The 23,891-nt window shown below is 48.4% G+C and overlaps 1 protein-coding gene and 1 long non-coding RNA gene across 3 annotated transcripts in view; one reads left to right on the forward strand and one right to left on the reverse strand.

Moving 5' to 3' along the window:
• LOC139229825 (ras/Rap GTPase-activating protein SynGAP-like) overlaps positions 1–23,891 on the forward strand; it is a 389,857-nt gene that overhangs the window by 230,805 nt on the left and 135,161 nt on the right. For both annotated transcript variants that reach the window (XM_070861417.1, XM_070861416.1), the window contains exon 14: positions 3,997–4,084. In XM_070861417.1, coding sequence (XP_070717518.1) covers positions 3,997–4,084 — 88 coding nt within the window. The remainder of the gene's footprint in view (positions 1–3,996; positions 4,085–23,891) is intronic.
• On the reverse strand, positions 10,926–23,006 carry LOC139229829 (uncharacterized). The gene is made up of 3 exons (XR_011587818.1): positions 22,922–23,006; positions 12,558–12,654; positions 10,926–11,216 (listed from the first exon to the last, which is right to left on the reverse strand). It is a non-coding gene; the product is annotated as an uncharacterized lncRNA (long non-coding RNA).

A 23,891-nucleotide genomic window follows, 5' to 3' on the forward strand; every position in this document is an offset into this window, starting at 1 on the left:
TGCTTTCTCGCCATACCCCTTGATCCCCCGAGTAGTAAGGACTTCATCTAACTCCCTTTTGAATATTATTTAGTGAATTGGCCCCAACCACTTTCTGTGGTAGAGAATTCCACAGGTTCACCACTCTCTGGGTGAAGAAGTCTCTCCTCATCTCGGTCCTAAATGGCTTACCCCTTATCCTTAGACTGTGACCCCTGGTTCTGGACTTCCCCAACATTGGGAACATTCTTCCTGCATCTAACCTGTCTAAACCCGTCAGGATTTTAAACGTTTCTATGAGGGCCCCTCTCATTCTTCTGAACTCCAGTGAATACAAGCCCAGTTGATCCAGTCTTTCTTGATAGGTCAGTCCCACCATCCCGGGAATCAGTCTGGTGAATCTTCGCTGCACTCCCTCAATAGCAAGAATGTCCTTCCTCAAGTTAGGAGACCAAAATTGTACACAATACTCCAGGTGTGGCCTCACCAAGGCCCTGTACAACTGTAGCAACACCTCCCTGCCCCTGTACTCAAATCCCCTCGCTATGAAGGCCAACATGCCATTTGCTTTCTTAACCGCCTGCTGTACCTGCATGCCAACCTTCAATGACTGATGTACCATGACACCCAGGTCTCGTTGCACCTCCCCTTTTCCTAATCTGTCACCATTCAGATAATAGTCTGTCTCTCTGTTTTTACCACCAAAGTGGATAACCTCACATTTATCCACATTATACTTCATCTGCCATGCATTTGCCCACTCACCTAACCTATCCAAGTCACTCTGCGGCCTCATAGCATCCTCCTCGCAGCTCACACTGCCACCCAACTTAGTGTCATCCGCAAATTTGGAGATACTACATTTAATCCCCTCGTCTAAATCATTAATGTACAATTAAACAGCTGGGGCCCCAGCACAGAACCTTGCGGTATCCCACTAGTCACTGCCTGCCATTCTGAAAAGTACCCATTCACTCCTACTCTTTGCTTCCTGTCTGACAACCAGTTCTCAATCCACGTCAGCACACTACCCCCAATCCCATGTGCTTTAACTTTGCACATTAATCTCTTGTGTGGGACCTTGTCGAAAGCCTTCTGAAAGTCCAAATATACCACATCAACTGGTTCTCCTTTGTCCACTTTACTGGAAACATCCTCAAAAAATTACAGAAGATTTGTCAAACATGATTTCCCCTTCACAAATCCATGCTGACTTGGACCTATCATGTCACCATTTTCCAAATGCGCTGCTATGACATCCTTAATAATTGATTCCATCATTTTACCCACTACTGAGGTCAGGCTGACCGGTCTATAATTCCTTGTTTTCTCTCTCCCTCCTTTTTTAAAAAGTGGGGTTACATTGGCTACCCTCCACTCCATAGGAACTGATCCAGAGTCAATGGAATGTTGGAAAATGACTGTCAATGCATCTGCTATTTCCAAGGCCACCTCCTTAAGTACTCTGGGATGCAGTCCATCAGGCCCTGGGGATTTATCGGCCTTCAATCCCATCAATTTCCCCAACACAATTTCCCGACTAATAAAGATTTCCCTCAGTTCCTCCTTCCTACTAGACCCTCTGACCCCTTTTATATCCGGAAGGTTGTTTGTGTCCTCCTTAGTGAATACTGAACCAAAGTACTTGTTCAATTGGTCTGCCATTTCTTTGTTCCCCGTTATGACTTCCCCTGATTCTGACTGCAGGGGACCTACGTTTGTCTTTACTAACCTTTTTCTCTTTACATACCTATAGAAACTTTTGCAATCCGCCTTAATGTTCCCTGCAAGCTTCTTCTCGTACTCCATTTTCCCTGCCCTAATCAAACCCTTTGTCCTCCTCTGCTGAGTTCTAAATTTCTCCCAGTCCCCAGGTTCGCTGCTATTTCTGGCCAATTTGAATGCCACTTCCTTGGCTTTAATACTATCCCTGATTTCCCTCGATAGCCACGGTTGAGCCACCTTCCCTTTTTTATTTTTACGCCAGACAGGAATGTACAATTGTTGTAATTCATCCATGCGGTCTCTAAATGTCTGCCATTGCCCATCCACAGTCAACCACTTAAGTATCATTCGCCAATCTATCCTAGCCAATTCACGCCTCATACCTTCAAAGTTACCCTTCTTTAAGTGGCTCGAAGGGCCGAATGGCCTACTCCTGCACCTATTTTCTATGTTTCTACAGCTAAAGGGATCAAAGGGTATGGAGAGAAAGCAGGGGTGGGGTACTAATGTTGCACGATCAGCCATGATCATATTGAATGGCAGTGCAGGCTCGAAGGGCTGAATGGCCTGCTCCTGCATCTATTTCCTATGTTTCTATGTGATGACTCTTTGGAAGAGCTATCCAATTAGTATCACTCCCCCGCTCTTTCCCCATAGCCCTGCAACATTTTCACCCTTCAACTATGTATCCAATTCCCTTTTACATAAGAACATAAGAATTAGGAACAGGAGGCGGCCATCTAGCATCTCGAGCCTGCTCCGCCATTCAACAAGATCATGGCTGATCTGGCCGTGGACTCAGCTCCACTTACCCACCCGCTCCCCGTAACCCTTAATTCCCTTATTGGTTAAAAATCTATCTGTGATTTGAATACATTCAATGAGCTCGTCTCAACTGCTTCCTTGGGCAGAGAATTCCACAGATTCACAACCCTCTGGGAGAAGAAATTCCTTCTCAACTCGGTTTTAAATTGGCTCCCCCGTATTTTGAGGCTGTGCCACCTAGTTCTAGTCTCCCCGACCAGTGGAAACAACCTCTCTGCCTCTATCTTGTCTATCCCTTTCATTATTTTAAATGTTTCTATAAGATCACCCCTCATCCTTCTGAACTCCAACGAGCAAAGACCCAGTCTACTCAATCTATCATCATAAGGTAACCCCTCATCTCCGGAATCAGCCTAGTGAATCGTCTCTGTACCCCCTCCAAAGCTAGTATATCCTTCCTTAAGTAAGATGACCAAAACTGCACGCAGTACTCCAGGTGCGGCCTCACCAATACCCTATACAATTGCAGCAGGACCTCCCTGCTTTTGTACTCCATCCCTCTCGCAATGAAGGCCAACATTCCATTTGCCTTCCTGATTACCTGCTGCACCTGCAAACTAACTTTTTGGGATAGGTCTCATGGTGCAACGGTAGTGTGTCTGACTCCAGATCAGAAGGTTGTGTGTTCATATCACTTCGGGGTCACTGTTCCCCTTTTATAGGGGGCACTGGAGGAAAAAATGTGATTTTAGTGCCCAAAAAAAAACACAAAAAAAGAAAAACACAAAAAAAAACCACAAAAAAGAAAAAAAAGGGCCTTGTAAATGTCTGGTGTGTCATCCAGGGCGGGTGGCACGGTTTGATGTTTATGTTTTTTCAGGTAAACTCCAAGTTTCATGTACAAGGACCCCCAGGTCCCTCTGCACCGCAGCATGTTGTAATTTCTCCCCATTCAAATAATATTCCCTTTTACTGTTTTTTTTTTCCAAGGTTGAAAGTTACTATTGAATCTGCTTCTATCACCCTTCCAGATCATAACAACTTGCTGCGTGAAAAAAATTCTCATTATCTCCCCTCGGGTTCTTTTGCCAATGACCGTAAATCTGTGTCCTCTGGTTACTGACTCTCCTGCCAATGGAAACAGTTTCTCCTTATTTATTCTATCAAAACCCTTCATAATTTTGAACACCAAATTAAATCTCCCCTTAACCTTCCCTGCGCTAAGCAAAATAATCCCAGCTTCTCTAAGTCACTGAACATAACTGAAGTCCCGCAACCCTGAGAGCATTCTAAGGCCTTGACATCCTTCCTAAAACAGGTGCCAAGAATTGGCCACAATACTCCAGCTGAGGCCCAGCCAGCGATTTATAAAGATAGGATATATTTGTATATGCTAAGGGGTTTGACATTAAAGGCTTAACCGTGAAATGAGTGCATCTCTGAACTAATGCTGGGATGAACCTCGGTGACCCCTCCCCTTGCCTCACCCCCATTGCTGATGTTGTTGCCTTTTGCCTCTGCCCGCAGGTTAATGGTCGTGGAAGACGAGTTGAGGAAAGACCACGCCAACATGCAGGAGGCCATTGACGCCAAGCAGCGGATAATCGACGTTCAGGTACAGAAAATCATCACCTCAAAGATCAACAAATGACACTGAGGGAGAAGCGCCAGCAATTCAGTCTTGTCGGGATAGGACGTCTCCGGTTCAAACCTCGTCAGAACAAACTACTGTTGATTTCCTGCAAACACCCGCGCCCCCCGCCCCACCACTGCAACCAAACAGGGCTTCCGCCCATGTATCTGTCACAATTTGACAAGTTGCTGTTTCTAACAAATATTCGGCAGGGAACCTCCCCCCCCACCCATCCATCCCTAGATACAATTTTGTTTTCTATTTTAGAATCAGCATTCAGCCTGCCCAACAAAATGGCGGGGGCAACCGCGCTGGTGCTGTTGGGGGAAAATTGGTTGGCGCCATCGTGAGAGAATATTGGCCGCATTCAGCAGCGTGCGTGTCTTTGAGTGTCAGGGAGGGGGCGGGGCAGAAGCGGGATGGGCCCCAATGTTCAAGTCCCCTCCCTGATTTTAGAAACATGGCTCGGTATGGTCCATCTCCTTGTGAGTTTGTGAAGACGAGGTTTGACCAGGGAAATAGTCTGTCGTGTAGTAAACAGGCAGGGTTCTGCCCTGGTTATGTACAAGTGGAAAAACCAGGAGGCCAATGGTAACCTCAAAGTATGTTTTTTTTTTGTTTTTGATTAATTCCTCTACGCGATCGCCCACCTCAGAGTAAATAAATCGGGCGGGTGGGGAGGGCGGGCGATTTAGGTGGAGGTATTAGCTGGCACGAGGGAACGAAGAGTGTGCACTCTTAAGTGGTCACGAGACTGCTCACTACTGCAAGGTGTGCAGCAATTTTGCTAACATACACTCAGGTTTGTCGCACTGTTTACACTAATTACCTCTTTGGAGTAGGCCGAACGTCGGTATAGTTGCCGCTAGTTACCGCACCAGGCCCTGCCACCATACGCCACCTTCCCCCCCCCCCCCACCCCCCTCCACCCACCACCCCTCAGTTTCCTAAATGCGATGTATCCAAACCTTGGTGCTCGGGCAACAGCTGATAGTTGTGCCGGGTTATCCATTTCCCAGTCAGACCGCACAGGCACAAGAAGTACCTGCGTGCACGTAGGAAAAGAAAATAGAGATTTCAGACAAGTCAACAGACTCATGGTTGGGTGACTGCCCCTCCGACTTGGCACCGTAAATGACCAACTCGACCGAGTGTGGCCAAGGCGCAAGTCACCACGATGGCACCCAGTAATGGCTACTTGTACTGAGCTAATTTGAACCATTTTAAAAAAAAGGTTACGAGAACATATATCACATGTGCTGATAAATAGCTCCCGAGGGACAGCAGAAGGCGAGACGTCGAGACAAGAGCACTCACTGACAACGGGAATGAGAATAGCCGCAAATTTCAAGGTGGTAACGGCATGTGAATCAGATAGGAAAGTGGAGGGAGCAGGGGGGTGGTGTGGGGAATCCAACCCCAGCACCATCCAAGAGGCTGTTCTCAGTCTGTGAAGGGTGGAATTGGCCCAAGAGTTGCTTCAGAAGAAGTTTGGGAAGGTTCATTCTTGGGAATGGTGCGTGACAGCGATTGAGACCTAGACTTGGGTGGGAAGATGGGAGGGTTTGGTGGAATAGTACTAAGTTGGGATCCTTTTTTTTTTAAATGGATATCTGAAGTTGAGTTCTTCTGACTATTTCTATATAAGACCTGGTTCTATTTTGTCTGCTGTGTGGTATGAAGGTCTTGTTGTAATGCTACGTTTCGCCCCCAGAACAATATTGCGTGTAGTCATCATGTCTCAGCTCCCGTCAGCTGCAGACTGAACTTCCATGGTACTTCAGTATGTCTGACAGTGCAATTGGTGACAGTGCTAGGACTGTTACCTATCGCACATCTCTGCTGAGCTATTCCTGAGTGACGCTGCTGCTTCATTCGATGCTTGGTGTCACATCAACCACAACAACTTGCATTTATATAGCGCCTTTAACGTAGGAAAACATCTCCCAAAGCTAGAAATGACACCAAGCCAAAATAGGAAATTACACTTGGTCATAGAGATAGTTTCAAGGCAGGTATTAAAGGAAGAGAGTGAGGTGGAGAGGCGGAGAGATTTCGGGAGGGAAATCCAGAGTTGTAGTGCTAAAACGGCTGAAGGCATGGCCACCAATAGTAGGAAGAAGGAAGTGGGAAATGCGCAAGAGGCCAGAGTTGGAGAAATGCAGCAATCTCAGATGGTTGTTGGGCTGGAAGAGGTTACGGAAATAGGGAGGGGTGAAGCCATGGAGAGATTTGAACACGAGGATAATTATATTTGCCGCGTACAGATTTGGATGATCCCAGGTATGAACACTGCTCTGTGCTGATTTTAATGATCCCAGCTGCGAGCAGCATTTGGAGTGCTACAATTAGTCTCAGTATGCCCAGGAAAGCAGGTGTGAAATTAGCCCTGGGTTCCTGCTCAAGGGTCCCCTCTTAGGAAGTGTACATGTGTTAGGTGTCAAATGAGGGCTGGATCGGGCTCGGCTCCGTTGCCTTCCACCAACCCCCACCCCCCTACTATTAATTGGCCTCCTGATGCTGCTCTGTCATGGTCCTCAGATTGAGGGTGGAATCACTCAACCAAGACAGCTTTTGTAGGGGGAAGGATGCCCTTGAAAAACGTACCCCAATACAAGTCAATACTACCAGGAGAGGAGGATGAAAGAAAATTGGAGGAAACAGATGAGACATTAGTCAGATACCTCGGCCATTAAAGCTATGACAGGATATCTGCCAGATTTTCGAGGGAGGGGTGCAGATGTTGCAGAAATTGAGATGGCTTAAAAACGTCTCAAACTTGTTGTTACTTGCCTCCTCCATCAGCGCCTCTCCCCTCGCCCCAACCTTTTCTTTGAGGCGGAACATCAGATCACTATTTCAGTTTATGGCCATTTTTGAGATCACGCTCACCTTTTCCTTATTTCCCCGTTCCACACCCCGTCGTCACCTTGTCAGCCAGCTCACAACTCACTAACAATAGGACTTTCAGGGGTGCATGTCAGAACCATTTCTAGTCAAGTAATTAGCCTAACTTATTGAAAAAGGCCATTTCACTCAGTGTCTAAGTAAATTCAAGCGTTGAAAGTCTGTCTATAGTAATTACGCCCTTTCTTTGGTTCAAAATGACTGGCATTGTACTCTGCTAGTATTTAGGTAAGTGCAGGTGTTGAATCATGGATAGCCTATTCACACAGGGATTTGGTTCAAAAGGACTGGTTGCTGTTTTTGTTGCTGTTTAGCGTGCCAGGGTCAATAATGCTTTCTTCATGTTGTGATTTGATAGATAATTGATTGGCTGTTGGTTTTGTTGGTGTTTAGGTAAGTGCAGGTGTTAAGAACGTGTCTAGTCATCACTGCCCTGTTCACAGAGTGGCTACGCTCAGCATTATTGGCTGTAGTTTACAATGTTTTGATCTAATCATGGGCACTTATCAGAATTTGTTTTTTTAAATGGTGTCAGTACCCTAGACATAATGGGGGGTGGGGGGTAAAATTAAACTCTGGTGGGGACACAAAACAGTCGGTAGCGGATCTGACGCCCATTATACATCCTGTCCAAAATCAACGGAAAGAAAAAAAGATCGGGCGGATTGTATTGGGGCAGCTGATCCGCTATCGCCCTTTTGAACCCCCGTTAAAGTTGTATTTTACCCCCCTCCCCCGATGTCTCTTCGCTGCATTTTTTAAATGTTGGGAGAGACCATGTTTATTGAGGGAATCAATGCTGTCTAGTGCCATTTGAGACTGATCATGTTCATTTTGTTATTCTTGTAAATTCTCAAGAGATTTGTCGATCGATTTCTGCTTGTTTGAAATCGATGTAAATTCCGCTTGGTGTCATCATAGGCAGTCCCTCAAAGCACCTGCTTCCACGCTAAAAAGGAATGAGTTCACAGCTGTTTCAATGAAGGACCCAATATTCCAGATCCCGAACCACATCTTGGAGGGTGGAAGATGCCTGTGCGTGGATTTTTTTAACGTGTGGTAGCCGTTGCACACCAGCCACCACACGGGCCTGACAGAGCTAGGTCTTGGTCCAGTGGCAAGGATTACCTAAGACAACAGGAGACCAGCTCTGCTGCACGGACCTAGCACGCACACAGTGTGGGCTGTTCCATGCTGCCCTGGGCCCTTGCCTCTTCTGGGCCCTAGACTCATGCCTCTCCTGAGCCCCGGTCACTTCCTTCTACAAACTCTTGCCGCTCCTTCGCCCCTCCTGTTGTGCCTACCCGCACTGCAATCAGCAACCTGGCTTCGCAGCCGTCGCCCTCCTGCAGTGGTATGCTGCCGCACGCTGCTCCCTCAAATGGCCCCGGCCTGCTGATGGTCTTGCAGGCCGGGACCACGCTGCCGCATGCTGCTCCCGCTTGGTGTAGCACGACAATGATTGCTCTCTTTTCTATTTTGGTTAGTGCAGGCTTATGTCTATACTTGTGTGCCTGGTTACTTATCTCTGCAACGTTTTGCCTTGGGGACTAGAGCGAAAGTAAGGGTGCAGTGAGTTAGCACACCACCAGTGTACCTCAGAAATCTGGGTATGAATCCTGCCTTATCAACTGAGTTTGGGTCTATCTCAACTCGGAGTTAATTAGGCATCAGTCCACAAGACAAAGCTCGCCAATTCATTACTAATGAGTTTTCTGAGGATGGTTAGTATGGGAAATTAAAAGAATCACTGATACAGGTTGATTCCTGAGATGAAGGGGTTGTCTTATGAGCAGGTTGGGCCTATACTCATTGGAGTTTAGAAGAATGAGAGGTGATCTTATTGAAACATATAAGATTCTGAGGGGGCTGGACAGGGTAGATGCAGAGAGGATGTTTCCCCTCATGGGGGAATCTGGAACTAGGGGGTCATAGTTTTTTTTTTTTATAAATTCGTAGCCAATCGTTTCCAATTCTTTGTCAAGTCACAAACGCCAGAGGTCACCCTGCACCAGTCAAGGATCACTCTGCGCCAATGCTCTTAGCCAAAAGGCCTAGAGCCACTGCACCGTTCCTGGAAGTACTGCAATACCAGGTTCGTGCCATGGAGGTGGATGGGTCAGGTCCCCCACACACCTCCGTGGAGGTGGATGGGTCAAGCCATCCCACCCACCTCCTGTTTACAAAAATGTAAGCATATACCTTCCTGACCAGGGAGAAACCACCCGGAAGTCATGGTGGCTGGTCAGGTACTAGGGGGTCATAGTTTCAGAATAAGGAGTAGCCCATTTAAAACAGAGATGAGGAGAAATTTCTCTGAGTGTTGTAAATCTGTGGAATTCCCTGCCCCAGAGAGCTATGGAGGCTGGGTCATTGAATATATTTAAGGTGCAGATAGACAGATTTTTGAATGATAAGAGAGTGAAGGGTTATGGGGAGCGGGCAGGGAAGTGGAGCTGAGGCCAGGATCAGATCAGCCATGATCTTATTAAATAGTGGATCAGGCTCGAGCGGCCAATGGCCTACTCCTGTTCCTATTTCTTATGTTCTTATAGAGTGAGGCTGCTTTTCTGAAGGTACGGCACAGTACTGGGACTGTATAGAGGGAGCTTTACTCTGTATGTAACCCGTGCTGTACCTGCCCTGGGAGTGTTTGATGGTACAGTGTAGAGGCAGCTTTACTCTGTATCTAACCCCTGCTGTACCTGCCCTGGGAGTGTTTGATGGGGCAGTGTAGAGGGAGCTTTACTTACTGAAGGCTCACTTGCTTGTGGCAGATACCAGAGGATGGGCAGGGACCCAGCCTGAAACTCTGGCATTGTTACTGGGTTGGCAGTCACTCAACACGAGTCTGGATGAGAGACGCTTGGTTTGTGCCTATACTGGGGCACCAATCAGCCGTGTGTGGCGCACCAGGGCATCAACACAGATATTGTCTCCTGCTGACTTGTGCCATCCATCTTTAAGTGCGGGTTCTGCAAAGGAGCTGTCGAAAAAGTCCCAGGAGTGTCTGTGTGTGGCCCACCCCAGCTCCACCTCATCAATCATACCACGTACTGCTGCAGAAGCTGATACAAGCATGTCGAAGGACATACTGCACCAGCATCCCAAGACAGCAACAAGAATAGTCACCCATCCTCACAATAGCAGAAAGACCTAGTGCACTCCTGGTTGACAACTCACCCACCCGAAACCACATTGGTCCCGAAGCCGCAGGACAAATAAAACAGCGACTACGCTTCAAAAGTACATCATTGGCTGTAAAGCGCTTTGGGACATCCTGAGGTCATGAAAGGCGCTGTACAAATGCAAGTTCATTCTTTTCCTGTAAATGCCCTGTTTGGTGAATTCACAACAATGGTGACAAAGAAAAGACAGAATTGCATTTACATAGCGCCTTTCACAACCTCAGTACATCCCAAAGCACTTTACAGCCAATGAAGTACCATTTGAAGTGTCGTCACCGCTACAATGTGGGAATAAACCAGTAGAATTACATAGAATCTACAGCACAGAAAGAGGCCATTCAGCCCAACTGGTGTTTATGCTCCACACAAGCCTCCTCCCATCTCTCTTCATGTTATCCTATCAGCATAACCTTCTATTCCTTTCTCCCTCGTGTACTTAACAAGTTCCCCCTTAAATGCACCTATGAATGGTATTTTCAAATAGTGAACAAACCCAGAACCCTCCTTTCTGACGGAGATGCAGTGATGTGACACTGCGTCCCCTCCATCCCGACAAGACCAGAGGTAAATCCGTTCATCGGTCTGAAACCGTGATCACTGAACACGGAGACTGAACACTGACGCAATGCGTCCTCCAGTCTTTTGCTTGGTCCGTGTTAATTAACAGTTTTTCAGTGTCTCTCCAAATCAGCTCAGACACCTTTTTCATAATTTTAAAAAGTGTTTTATTTTCAGAAGCAAATTGATCCGTCGCTGTGATCCCAGCCTTCAACCAAGGTCAGATTTCAGGCTTGTATTGTAAGACACAATGCAACACTCCCATCGTTGGTTGGATTTGAGTACTGCAAGGAAGGGAAGGATTGCCTGTCGACACAGTAGATCCATCCATCCTAAAGCACCTCTGAACAGCACCCAGCAGTTTCTTAAACAATTCCAGTGATTTTCGCCTCTACCACTTGATCCAATGTCCATTCTGTGTATCAACCATGCTTTGTTTGAAGAATTTCCATGAATCGGACCTAAAGTACAAAAGCAAAACACTGCGGATACTGGAAATCTGAAACAAAACAGAAAATGCTCAGCAGGTCATGCAGCATGTGTGGAGAGAGAAACAGTGTTAACGTTTCAGGTCGATGACCTTTTATCAGAACCATCTCTAACATTTTCCAGTTCTGATGAAGGGTCATTGACCTGAAACGTTAACTCTGTTTCTCTCTCCAAAGGTGTTGCCTGACCTGCAGAGTGTTTCCAACATTTCTGTTTTAGTTGGAAATAGTTTGGCAGTTTTTGCCTTTCTCGGAAACCGTTTTATGACCACGTTCACTCGACACTGCTGCAAAGGGGTCTCGGCTTTGCGCCGTCGGTTAAACTTGTGGAGCAGAACTAGAGATATGAACCGACTCTGAGATGAAGCGGAGAGACTGCTTCTGCCGTGAGTCTCTCTCTGCTTCTTTAGGACCGGGCCCAGACACCTGATTCTGGCTGTGTTCTCCCACTACAACTGCAGCGTTGCCACAAAGTGAAACCCCTTTGCATTGATGGGACTGTTGTAGTGTAAACGCAGCTGCACATACGGTTACCTCTCAGCCACTCTTCAGCATTGAAGGAAAGTCTCCAGTATTTCCTCTCAACAGTCCCATGACTGGTGATCAATTCCATAGTATTTCAGTGATCAGAACTGGACAGGGTACTGGTTGAGGTAGTGCAGTGGTTAGGTTACTGGTAATCCAGGTGAACGCAAGTTCAAATCCCACCATGGCAGTTAACAAAAGGCTGGTACAGATTACATAAAAATATAAGAAATAGGAGCAGGAGTAGGCCATACGATCCCTCGAGTCTGCTCTGCCATTCAATAAGATCATGGCTGATCTGATCATGGACTCAGCTCCACTTCCCTGCCCGCTCCCCATAACCCCCTTATCCTTTAAGAAACTGTCTATTTCTGTCTTAAATTTATTCAATGACCCAGCTTCCACAGCTCTCTGAGCCAGCGAATTCCACAGATTTACAACCCTCTGAGAGAAGAAATTTTTCCTCATCTCAGTTTTAAATGGGCGGCCCCTTATTCTCAGATCATGCCCTCTAGTTCTCGTCTCCCCCATCAGTGGAAACATCCTCTCTGCATCCACCTTGTCAAGGTTGATCCTCCCTTAACCAGCTCCCTTATCTGGAACTACCCCTCGTCCAGAACCATTCCCGGACGCTCTATCATCAATAAATTGAAGTCCTTCCTCACTGCTGACTCCCGCAATCGCTGGCCGGACCCCACGATCCACCGCCCCCTCCTCTCCACGCCCATGATCTCGCTGCTGCACTCCCAGCCCCAAGCCAGCCAGCCCCAATATCCCCTTGCTCAGTACCTGTACCGTCCAATTTAACGTGGGCACCCCTCGTCCGGAAAAATCCTTTATTCAGAACAGGCCAGGTCCCGTGGGTTCCAGTCAAGGGAGGTTCAACCTGTAGCAGTAAAAGTGACATGAAGAGGTCAGGTTATCGTAAAATCGCAACTGGCTCACGGATGTCCTTTAGGGAAGGAAACCCAACCTGGTCTGGCCTATACGTGACTCCAGGTGACTGCCCTCATGAGGCCTAGCAATCCAGTTGTATCAAGGTTGCTAGGGATGGGCAATAAATGCCGGTCTTGCCAGCGATGCCACATCCCGAGAATGAATTTTAAAACGGTGCAGTCTGACCAGAGCATTGCAGAGTTTAAGTGCCGGATCCTGCGACTTGTGCTGGAAATTTCTTTGGACCTGCTTCTGCTCCACTGCTGTGACTTCACTGGACGTAGGGCAAGGGACCTGTTCATGCGCAAGATCAAAGTCACGCTGGCGGAGCGAGAGCAGCTCCGAGGAAATCGCCAGCTTTGTCTTCGACTGAAGTTGCAATGTATTTCAGTGCTGAGAAAGAACTCGCATTTCTGTAGCTTCTTTCACGCCGTCAGAACGTCAGAGTGTTTTACAGCCAATGTGGGATCACTGTTGTACTGTTAGAAATGTCGCAGCCAATATGCATGCAGCAAGCTCCCACAAACAGCAATGTGATAAATGACCAGATATTCTGTTTTAGTGATGCTGTTTAACAGATAAATATTGGCCAGGACACCAGGGAGAACTCCCCTCCTCTTCTGCCACGGGATCTTTTACGTCCGACTACAACGGATGGGACCTCAGTTCAACATCTCATCGGAAAGACAGCACCTCCAACAGTGCAGCGCTCCCTCAGTACTGCACTGATGTGTCAGCCTAGATTTTGTGTTCAAGTCTCTGAAGTGGCCCACAACTTTCTGACTCAGAGGCAAAAGGTTGGACTCTGGCACATCATAAATCATCCATTCCTCTGTCTCCTCTTTCCACTCTGGGCTGTGATGATTCTCACAATAACAGAGGGGATTCTCTGCAACCTGCTGAAAATCCCTGGGGAACTGCAGGCTTAGCAGAAAGCAGCAGCTGCTAATGAGCCATCTTCTTGGAACACAAATTCAGCTTATCTCTATTGTGTTCCTAACACAGATGAGGCTGCACACAGGGAGGTTAAAGTAACAGTGACCTCAGTCTTTAATAAGACACTCCAGAGTGAGGAACAGGCCTTAGGGGCCGGTTTATATACAGTGCTCCCAAAGGATGCCTTGGGACTTCAGGGGATGCGCTCCCTGGTGGCAGAACATGGGAGTGCATGCTTTACAGATACACAACATCACTCTCCCCCCCCCCCCCGCCAAAGTCAAAGTGAAAACTATTTACAAGGTGAGGCGGTCGGGAGCCTTTCTTTCCCTGGTGGACCACCTCGGTACAAATGTCTGTTCTGGTGTGTTGGCTGTGCCCTCGCTGGGTTGGCGTGTTGTTGGCCCTGCAGGGCTGCGAGGTGAGCTTGGCCTTGCTGGGCTGTTGGGCATGATACGTTCGATTTCCTGGTCCGGCGTGGTGATCCTTTGGGTGTGTGTTGTGGGCTCGAAAAAGGTGGTGTCTGCTGTGGGTTGTTCAGGGCAGCCTGTGAACCACAGCCTCGTTTGGTCCAGGTGCTTTCTGCAAATTTGTCCATTGTCTAGTTTGACTACAAACACCCTATTCCCTTCTTTAGCTATCACCGTGCCCGCGATCCATTTGGGACCATGTCCATAGTTTGGCACATACACAGGGTCATTCAGATCAATTTCCCGTGGCACAGTGGCGCGACCATCATTTACATTTTGTTGCTGCCGCCAGCTCTCTACCTGATCATGCAGGTTGGGGTGAACCAGCGAGAGTCTGGTTTTAAGTGTTCTTTTCATGAGTAGCTCAGCCGGGGGCACCCCTGTGAAAGAGTGAGGTCTCGTGTGGTAGCTGAGCAGTACTCGGGACAGGCGGGTTTGGAGTGAGCCTTCTGTGACTCGTTTAAGACTCTGTTTGATGGTTTGTACTGCCCGCTCTGCCTGCCCATTGGAGGCTGGTTTAAACGGGGCCGCGGTGACATGTTTGATCCCATTGCAGATCATGAATTCTTTAAATTTGGCACTGGTGAAACACGGCCCATTGTCATTGACCAGTATGTCAGGCAGGCCATGGGTGGCAAACATGGCCCTCAGGCTTTCAATGATGGCGGTGGTGGTGCTTCCCAACATTATTTCACATTCAATCCATTTTGAAAAAGCATCCACCACCACCAAAACGGGTCCACATAGTCGACATGGATCCTCGACCATGGTCTGGAGGGCCAGGACCACAAACTTAGTGGTGCCTCTCTGGGCGCGTTGCTCAACTGAGCACATACGCTGCATTGCCGTCCACAGGACTCTAAGTCAGAGTCGATACTGGGCCACCACACTTGGGATCTGGCTATCGCTTTCATCATTACTATACCTGGGTGTGTGCTGTGAAGATCCGAGATGAACGTCTCCCTGCCCTTTTTTGGCAGCACTACGCGGTTACCCCACAACAGGCAGTCTGCCTGAATGGACAGCTCGTCCTTTCGCTGCTGGAACGGCTTGATTGGCTCATGCATTTCAACGGGGATGCTGGCCCAGCTCCCATGTAGTACACAGTTTTTTTACTAGGGACAGCAGAGGATCTTGGCTGGTCCAAGTCCTAGTCTGGCGGGCCGTGACAGGTGATTTATCATTTTCAAACACTTCCATGACCATCAACAAAGTCTGCGGGCTGCGCCACCATCAACAAGTTTGCAGGCTGCGCCATTTCCACCCCAGTCGTGGGCAATGGTAGCCGACTGAGAGCATCTGCATAGTTCTCGGTGCCTGGCCTGTGGCGGATGGTATAGTTATACGCTGATAGCGCGAGTGCCCACCTTTGTATGCGGGCTGAGGCATTAGTATTTATCCCCTTGTTTTCAGTGAACAGGGATGTGAGGGGCTTGTGATCGGTTTCCAGCTCAAATTTGAGGCCAAACAAGTACTGATGCATTTTCTTTACCCTGAACACACACGCTAATGCCTCTTTCTCAATCATGCTGTCGGCCCTCTCGGCCTTAGACAAGCTCCTGGAAGCATAGGCAACAGGTTGCAACTTCCCCGTAATGTTAGCTTGTTGTAATACACACCCGACTCCGTAAGATGACACGTCACATGCTAGCACAAGTCTTTTACATGTGTTATACAAGCAGCTTGTTGGAGCATAAAATGTTTCTGGCTTTCTCAAAAATAATTACTTGGTTTTTTTCCCCATACCCAGTTCTCACCTTTGCGCAATAATACATGTAAGGGCTCTAAAAGGATGCTTAATTCCGGTAGGAAGTTACCAAAATAGTTGAGGAGTCCCAGGAACGACCGCAGCTCCGTGACGTTCTGTGGCCTGGGCGCGTTCCTGATAGCCTCTGTCTTGGCGTCTGTGGACCGAATGCCGTCCGCCGCAATCTTTCTCCCCAAAATCTCCACTTCTGTTGCCATGAAGATTCATTTCGACCTCTTCAGCCACAGCCCTACGCGATCCAGTCGATAGAGGACCTCCTCCAGGTTTTGTAGGTGCTCAGCGGTGTCCCGACCGGGACCAATATGTCGTCCTGAAAAACCACCGTGTGTGGTACCGGAGTAGGCTCTCCATGTTTCTCTGGAAGATCGCTGCAGCCGACCGAATTCTAAATGGGCATCTGTTGTAGATGAACAATCCCTTGTGCATGTTGATGCAGATGAGGCCCTTCAAAGACTTCTCCAGCTCCTGCGTCATGTAGGCCAAAGTCAGGTCGAGCTTGGTGAACGTCTTGCCTCCTGCCAGCGTCTGCCTTAGGTAGCGGGTATTGGTCCTGTAATGAGAAACGATTAATAGTTACTTTATAATCGCCACAAATTCTGACCGTGCCATCACTTTTGAGTACTGGAACAATCGGGCTGGCCCACTCGCTGAATTCCACTGGGGAGATGATGCCCTTGCGTTGCAGCCTGTCCAGCTCAATTTCCACACTCTCCCTCATCATTTGAGGTACTGCTCGCGCCTTGTGGTGAATGGGTCGTGCCTCTGGGACCAAGTGGATCCACACCTTCACCCCGGAAAAGTTTCCAATGCCTGGCTCAAAAAGGGAAGAAAATTTGTTCAGAACCTGGGTACATGAGGCCTCATCGACATGTGATTGCGCTCGGATGTCATCCCAGTTCCAGCGGATTTTGCCCAGCCAGCTCCTTCCAAGCAGTGTGGGGCCATCGCCCGGGACAATCCAGAGTGGCAGTTTGTGCACCGTGCCCTCGTAGGTGACCTTGACCACTGGCGCAGGACAGTGATAAGCTCTTTGGTGTACGTTCTCAATTTCGTATGGATGGGGCTCAGGGCTGGTCTGAATGCCTTGTTGCATCACAGTCTCTCAAACATCTTTTTACTCATGATGGATTGGCTAGTGCCAGTGTCCAGTTCCATGGCTATGGATAAGCCATTCAATTTTACGTTTGGCATTATAGGTGGACATTTCGTGGAAAATGAATGCACCCAGTATACTTCAGCATCTGCCTTCTCTCTCTGAAGCTTGAAATTGCTTTGATCCACCATGAACCGATCTTCCTCTGCCCCGTGATGGTTAGCAGGTTTTGCAGAGCTTGCAGCTCCTTTGCAAGCTCGTTGGAGGTGCTCCATTGTTCCACAGCTCTTGCAAACATACCCTTTGAAGCGGCATGAATAGGCTGAATGGAAGCCTCCACAACGCCAACAAGGTGTGAACTGCCTTGCATTCACCCTTTGTTGGGGACTCTTGAGTCATCTGGGTCGCCTGAGGCCTGCTGGCAGTTGCAGACTCGTGGGTTCTGCCCTGTATATTTCTGCTCGCAAACACAGTTCCAGTTAATTTATGAACATTGCGAGCACTTGTATGCTGAGAGATTTGTTTGATGTTATAACTGGTGGACATAAACGCCTGTGCTATCGCAATGGCCTTACTGAGGGTCGCTGCCTCTACAGTCAAAAGTTTTCGTAGGATGGTCTCGTGGCCAATGTCCAGTACAAAAAAATCTCTTGAGCATTTGCTCCAGGTAGCCATCAAACTCGCATTGTCCTGCAAGTCGCCTTAGCTCGGCGACGTAGCTCGCCACTTCCTGACCTTCAGATCGCTGGCACGCGTAGAACCGATACCTCGCCATCAGCACGCTCCTTCGGGTTAAGATCCTCCCGAACCAGTGTACACAGCTCCTCATACAACTTATCTGTGGGTTTCACCGGAGCCAGAGTATTCTTCATGAGGCTGTAGGTCGGTGCCCCGCAGACTGTGAGGAGGACCGCTCTCCTTTTTGCAGCGCTTCCTTTTCCGTCCAGCTCATTGGCTACAAATTACTGGTCTAGCCATTCGACATCGGCTTCCCAGTCCTCACCCTCCGAGAACTTCTCCAGGATGCCCACAGTTTGCTGCATCTTTGCGTTGGATTCGTGTACTTGTCACCAGTTAGTGTGTTCCTAATACAGATGAGGCTGCACACAGGGAGGTTAAAGTAACAATGACCTCAGTCTTTAATAAGACACTCCAGAGTGAGAACAGGCCTTAGGGGCCGGCTTATATAGAGTGCTCCCAACGGATGCTGGGATCCCTTGGGACTTCAGGGGATGAGTTCCCTGGTGGCGGAACATGGGAGTGCATGCTTTACAGATACACACCAATCTCAGCACTGGAAAGCGTGCTGTGAACAGTCACGCCAGTCATGAGCGCTGAACCGTGCATCCGTGCCTCTGGGATTTAGGGATCGGGGAGATGTCTGCCGCCATTCATCAAATACCTGCACCCCCCCACCAAGTTTGGGGGCTGCTTGCTGCCCGCCTCAAAAATGAACTTTGTTGTGTGACGAAGGTGCTGTGCAGTTAGCGGAAGGGAAATAATTGTAGCTTCAGATGTGTGCTGGACAGTTCAGTGCCCCTACTGTTTTTCAGAGAAACTTATCAGGATTTTATTGTGCGTTCACAGACTTTCATTTCGTTCAATCCAACTTTACCGATCAAATAGCAATGTCAGAACAATAGAGAAGCAGAACAATTCATAGTCGCATACTGTAGCAAATAGGACTCCATTACACAGAGAATATAGGACTGTATTATAGAGAGGACATAGGACTGTATTATACAGAGAATATAGGACTATTATATAGGACTATCATACAGAAAATAGATTATACAGAGAATATAGGACTGTATTAAAGAGGGAATATAGAACTATATAGGTAAACTTTGGGAAGTGAGGAATAAGAAGGGTAAGCAACAGGGTTATGGAATAAGATACCAGGGCAGATCATTGAAGTGGACTGTGTAAATGGCTTCGAGAGCCAATTGGATGAGTTTCAGAGGAAAGAGATTGAAGCATTTGGTGAGAAATTGAGTTTGAACTGTGAAGAGGGAAAGGACCTGTAGGGACCCAGTTGCCTTTAACTGGTCCTAAAAATTCAAAGGTTCTCATGGTCTACAGGTTGCCGGTGATCATTTGGTGGAATCAGAAAGATGTTGATGAGTACAGTTCCCGATACATTCAGCTGCTGAGTGTGAAGCACTGGGTTGTTCTGAAAGCTTAGGTGGACTGGGAGAACTTGGTCCAGGTGGGGCAGCAAGGAGCCTGCAGTCTGTACTCTTAAATCAAAACGCATTCGCTGAGAGTTTTTTGCTGCATCAGATGTGTGCTGTCCATTGAAAGTTACATTTATATAGTGCCTTTTTCGACCTCAGGATGTCCCAAAGTGCTTTACAGTCAACTAAGTACTTTGAGTGTAGTCACTGTTGTAATGTAGGAAAAGCGGCAGCCAATTTGCGCACAAGCAAGAACCCACAGACAGCAATGTGATAATGACCAGATAATCTGTTTTTGTGATATTGGTCGAGTGATAACTATTGGCCAAGACACCGGGGAGAACTCCCCTGCTCCTCTTCAAAATGGTGCAATGGGATCTTTTATGTCCTCCTGAGAGGCCAGACGGGACCTCGGTTAAACATATTATTTGAAAGATGCAGCATCCGATGGTGCTGCACTCACTCTCCCTCAGTACTGCACCGGGAATGTCAGCCTCGATCTTGTGCTCAAGTCTCTGGAGTTGGGCTTGAACAATGGGTCCAATATCTTTGTACCCCTTTTCCAGACTCCCAACTTTTTGCTACCAGTTAGTCTGATTTCTTGGTGGTTAAGTACACCACCCAATGGGGTAATGAGCTACACACACTGGGAGCATCCCCCATTCAATCCCTGACCTCAGTTGGGGTTTCGTGATGTCCCTGAGTTAGGGAATGAAATATCAGCCTGGTTTACCAATCCACATCATAATCCCCACTAGCAAGTCCATCATTGGGCACGAGGAAAGGATGTTGCTTGGCTGTGAGGCTCCCATAGTCAAACAGCCCGTCGCCATTCAGTGTCTCACCTTACTAAGACTGAGCACTTGGGAGAGGCACGGGAGAGATAATCCTGTGGAACCACATCCCAGCATGAGTTTCTTTTAGAAAAGGGAGAAAATTGGGAAGATGAGACAGATGGGAATAGGTTTTGGTTGAATTGTAATGGAATAGGAGATGGTTGGAGATGTGCGGAACACCACCCACGCACCAACGGAACAAAGCAACACAGTGGGAATGCGTTAGGAACATAGGAAAAGCTAGAATCAAAAAGGCCACAGTTCATCTAGTTTGCCTTCTGCCATCCTGGCAGTCACATGATATAATGAAGTGTTTGGCTGATCAGAGCCATCAATCTCCATCAATTAGTCTGCAACAGACCCAGTCTTGAAATGAGGAAAACCCAGTGGTGCAGAGCTCTTGGAACCAGAGATTCAAAATCAGCTGTTTCTCCTGAATATGCTACACTTGCCACATGTCATGTTTCAAATTACTCATGAACTGTATCACAAAAAGTTTGTTTCTGAAAGAAAATCAGTCTAATTTTGAATTTGAATGAAACAACATTGCCAGCTTTCACCGTCTCCATCGGAATCCTGTTCCACAGATTGAAATATTCTATGAAATATTGAAGATCATTTTAACCTAACTCACCGGGTGGGAATTCAAGGGAGAGTAAGATCGGATGAGATGCAAGACTAGCGTTGCACCCGATCCCGTCAATTTCCCGATGTGCGGGTAAGGTTAAAATTGCCCCCACCCCATTGTTTCCACAGATTTATTTTGAATTTAGCGCCTCCCCCCCCCTTCATGCACATCAATGTCAGCTTAGAGCACATTTACATACAAATACGCAGGTGGTACTGTACATAGGAATTAGCCTTTCTTAAGAGTGTGTTTGATTCCTGAAGTAACATTCCTTTCCCTCTTCCCGGTTCCGCGGACCCGAAGCCTAAACCCCATTCACAAATCAAGTTTGTTACTTTAATTGCACTGCTATGATACTTCATACATTGATATCTCGCCCATTGATATCTTGTTCACTGAACACTGATCGCATTATATTTGGTTAACTATCTTCGAGGGAAGTCAAGAGCTGGGTCTCTGTGGAGGAGGGGCATGCTAGTTTGTGGCACACTGGGTCTAGGGAGTCACTGCCTATTTTGGGCTGTCCAAGTACAGGGTGCTGGTATCTCCTTTGTGTATTTTACGTGGATGGATTTCCCCCTGGTGTGGGGTAATCGCCTTCTAATGGATCCTTCTAACTGAAAATGTCTCCCTGATAAACTGTGGTGAGCTTTGGCGAGTTTATGATACGCAAAAAATGTACGGGGCGGGTATTGCAATCCTCGATTCTGATTTCGGTTATGTTAGCAACGGCAAGCAAGGGGACAACGCCCACAAGTTAGCAATTTGCTGGATTTTTTTTTCTGATTGGCACGCTGGGCTTGCTGTACCTCGCGGCTAATCTGCTTTAATCGCAGGGTCGGGATCTTAAGCGGTAATACCGCTGCTACAGAAAAGCACACCATCACCCCCAACACAGACCCGAAGGCTGGCCGCCTTCTTTACGCGTGCCTGTGATGTAATTATACCTACTCAATCTGCTATTCTGCGACGGGCGGTACACTCGAAGCGCGTGGCAGCACGGCATGTGGCATTCAGGGATAGAAATTGATATGAACATCCGAACAATGATTGACAGGTGAAGACCATCTGGTCTATTGAGCCTGTCCCACACAATTGCGACACCTTGTGTAAGGACAGCACGTTTACATAGGATTACGCAGGATACATATGGCACAGAAACAGGGTATATGGCACAGAAACAGGCCACTCGGCCCAACCAGTCCACGCCCAACTCGAGTCCCCCATTCAAATGCATTAGCGTCCGTCTCCCACCTCCGATTCATAGAAACATAGAAAATAGGTGCAGGAGTAGGCCATTCGGCCCTTCGAGCCTGCACCACCTTTCAATATGATCATGGCTGATCATTCACCTCAGTACCCCTTTCCTTCTTTCTCTCCATACTCCTTGATCCCTTTAGCCGTAAGGACCACATCTAACTCCCTTTTGAATATATCCAATGAACTGGCATCAACAACTCTCTGCAGCAGGGAATTCCACAGGTTAACAACCCTCTGAGTGAAGAAGTTTCTCCTCAACTTGGTCCTAAATGGCTTACCCCTTATCCTTAGACTGTGTCCCCTTCAAATGCATTAGCGCAACCCTCCATTCCCCTCTCCCTCATATGCCTGTCCAGCCTCCCCTCAAATGCATCTATACTAGTCGCTTCAACCACTTGTTGTGGTAGAGAGTTCCACATTCAATGACCCTTACCCTGACAGACCGCGCCTCGCCGATATTGAAGTCAAGAACTGAATATCGGGTGAGGGGGGGGGTGTATAACAGGGTTTTTGTCCGCTCCCTACTATCCCACTCCTCCCGATGAACTTGCACCCCTCAAACGGTACGATACGATGACACAAAGCCGCCGTTCACGGCCCTGTTGCATGGAGATTGTCTGCCGACACAACGCTGAGGAAACGAGGGGGTAATTCACTGGAAAATTGCCCGGGGTGGAATTATAACGCGGTTTATTGGAAAATCCACTGGTACCCCCGACCGTAATTCACCATCCAGTGCATTGAAAATCAGGCGCGGCTCCCCGTTAAAAGGCCTGATGTGTGTTCGCACTCGCGGGGAAGGGGGTTCAATTTTAACTCGCCTGTCATGGGTTGGGGAAAGTCGGGTGGCACCGCTGGATCTATACCCCGCCCGAATTTGTAGCCAACGGAGACCAATATGGGACGGGGCGGGCGGCACTCCCGCCCAGCGGGTGAGGTTAAAATGCTGAGGCGAAACCTTCCTCGGACTTGGAAAGTTTCGCCTCAGCGCCCGAACACTGTGTAAAGAGGTTAGACCGGCTGAAGACTGGTGAACGATCCACACCTACCTCGCCCTCTTGAGCCGAACTCCATCCGACTCGACCCGACCCTCGAGCCATTTGTCTCTGTGCCGAACCTTCCAGATCCGAGGCTATCGCAGCGCGCGTGCGCCGTGGAGCCAGAACCTTCGACGCACAGCCTCCGCCTCGCGCGAGTCCCGCGTGACGGTGTGTTGATTAGCATTTGAACTATCACAGCTGCTTCTGCCGTCGACGTAATCGGTTGCCGTGCGGCAGGCGACGTTCTGATAGGTCCAGTATAAAATGGGGGCGTGGAAGTCCCGACGTCCCGCGAAGGCCAGCTGGAGGAGGGGCATATTGCCGGGGATTCATTTTAGCCCCTCCTCCCCCACCCACCTCAGGCACGAGACGTGTTATGAATTCCCACCCGTTTGGACCTATCGCGGCTGCGTCTGCTGCCAACGTCATCGGTTGTCGTGAGGGAGGCAGTAGCTCTGATAGGTTGAGCGTAAAAGGGGCGGGGATTCAGACATGCGCCTGACCGCAGTCGGAGATCAGCCGTTCGCTGCAGGGAGAGCTGTGATTCTCCCAGAGATTGGATGTTCCAGGCCCATGTGACTGCAGGTAGCGGGGTGGAGGGGAGCATCTTTTTTTAATGACCCATCCAGCTTTTGAAGCCAATAGGATGGAGTCTTCCATCTTGGGGGGGGGCTATAAAATAACTGTTTCTTAGGGAAGAGAAGGTGTGGTGGTTTGCGGGGGGGAACGATGGGCGGCCGCTCGAGAACAAAAAAGAAGCTTCCAGAACAATCACGAGCTGCAGGTCGCGACCACGCCCCGGAATAACCGCGTTGTCGCGTAATGGCGGTGGGGGTGGGGTGCGATTTTAACTTAACCCACCCGTCTGACAGGATCGGGTGTGAAGCCGGTTTTAACGCCCCGCCCAGATCTCGCTCTCTCCGTTGAAGTCAATATCCGGCGGGGGGGGGGGGTGTAAAACCGATGATCTTCCCCATCC

The sequence above is a fragment of the Pristiophorus japonicus genome, chromosome 19 (genome assembly GCF_044704955.1).
Source record: "Pristiophorus japonicus isolate sPriJap1 chromosome 19, sPriJap1.hap1, whole genome shotgun sequence".
Classification (NCBI taxonomy): Eukaryota; Metazoa; Chordata; class Chondrichthyes; family Pristiophoridae; genus Pristiophorus; species Pristiophorus japonicus.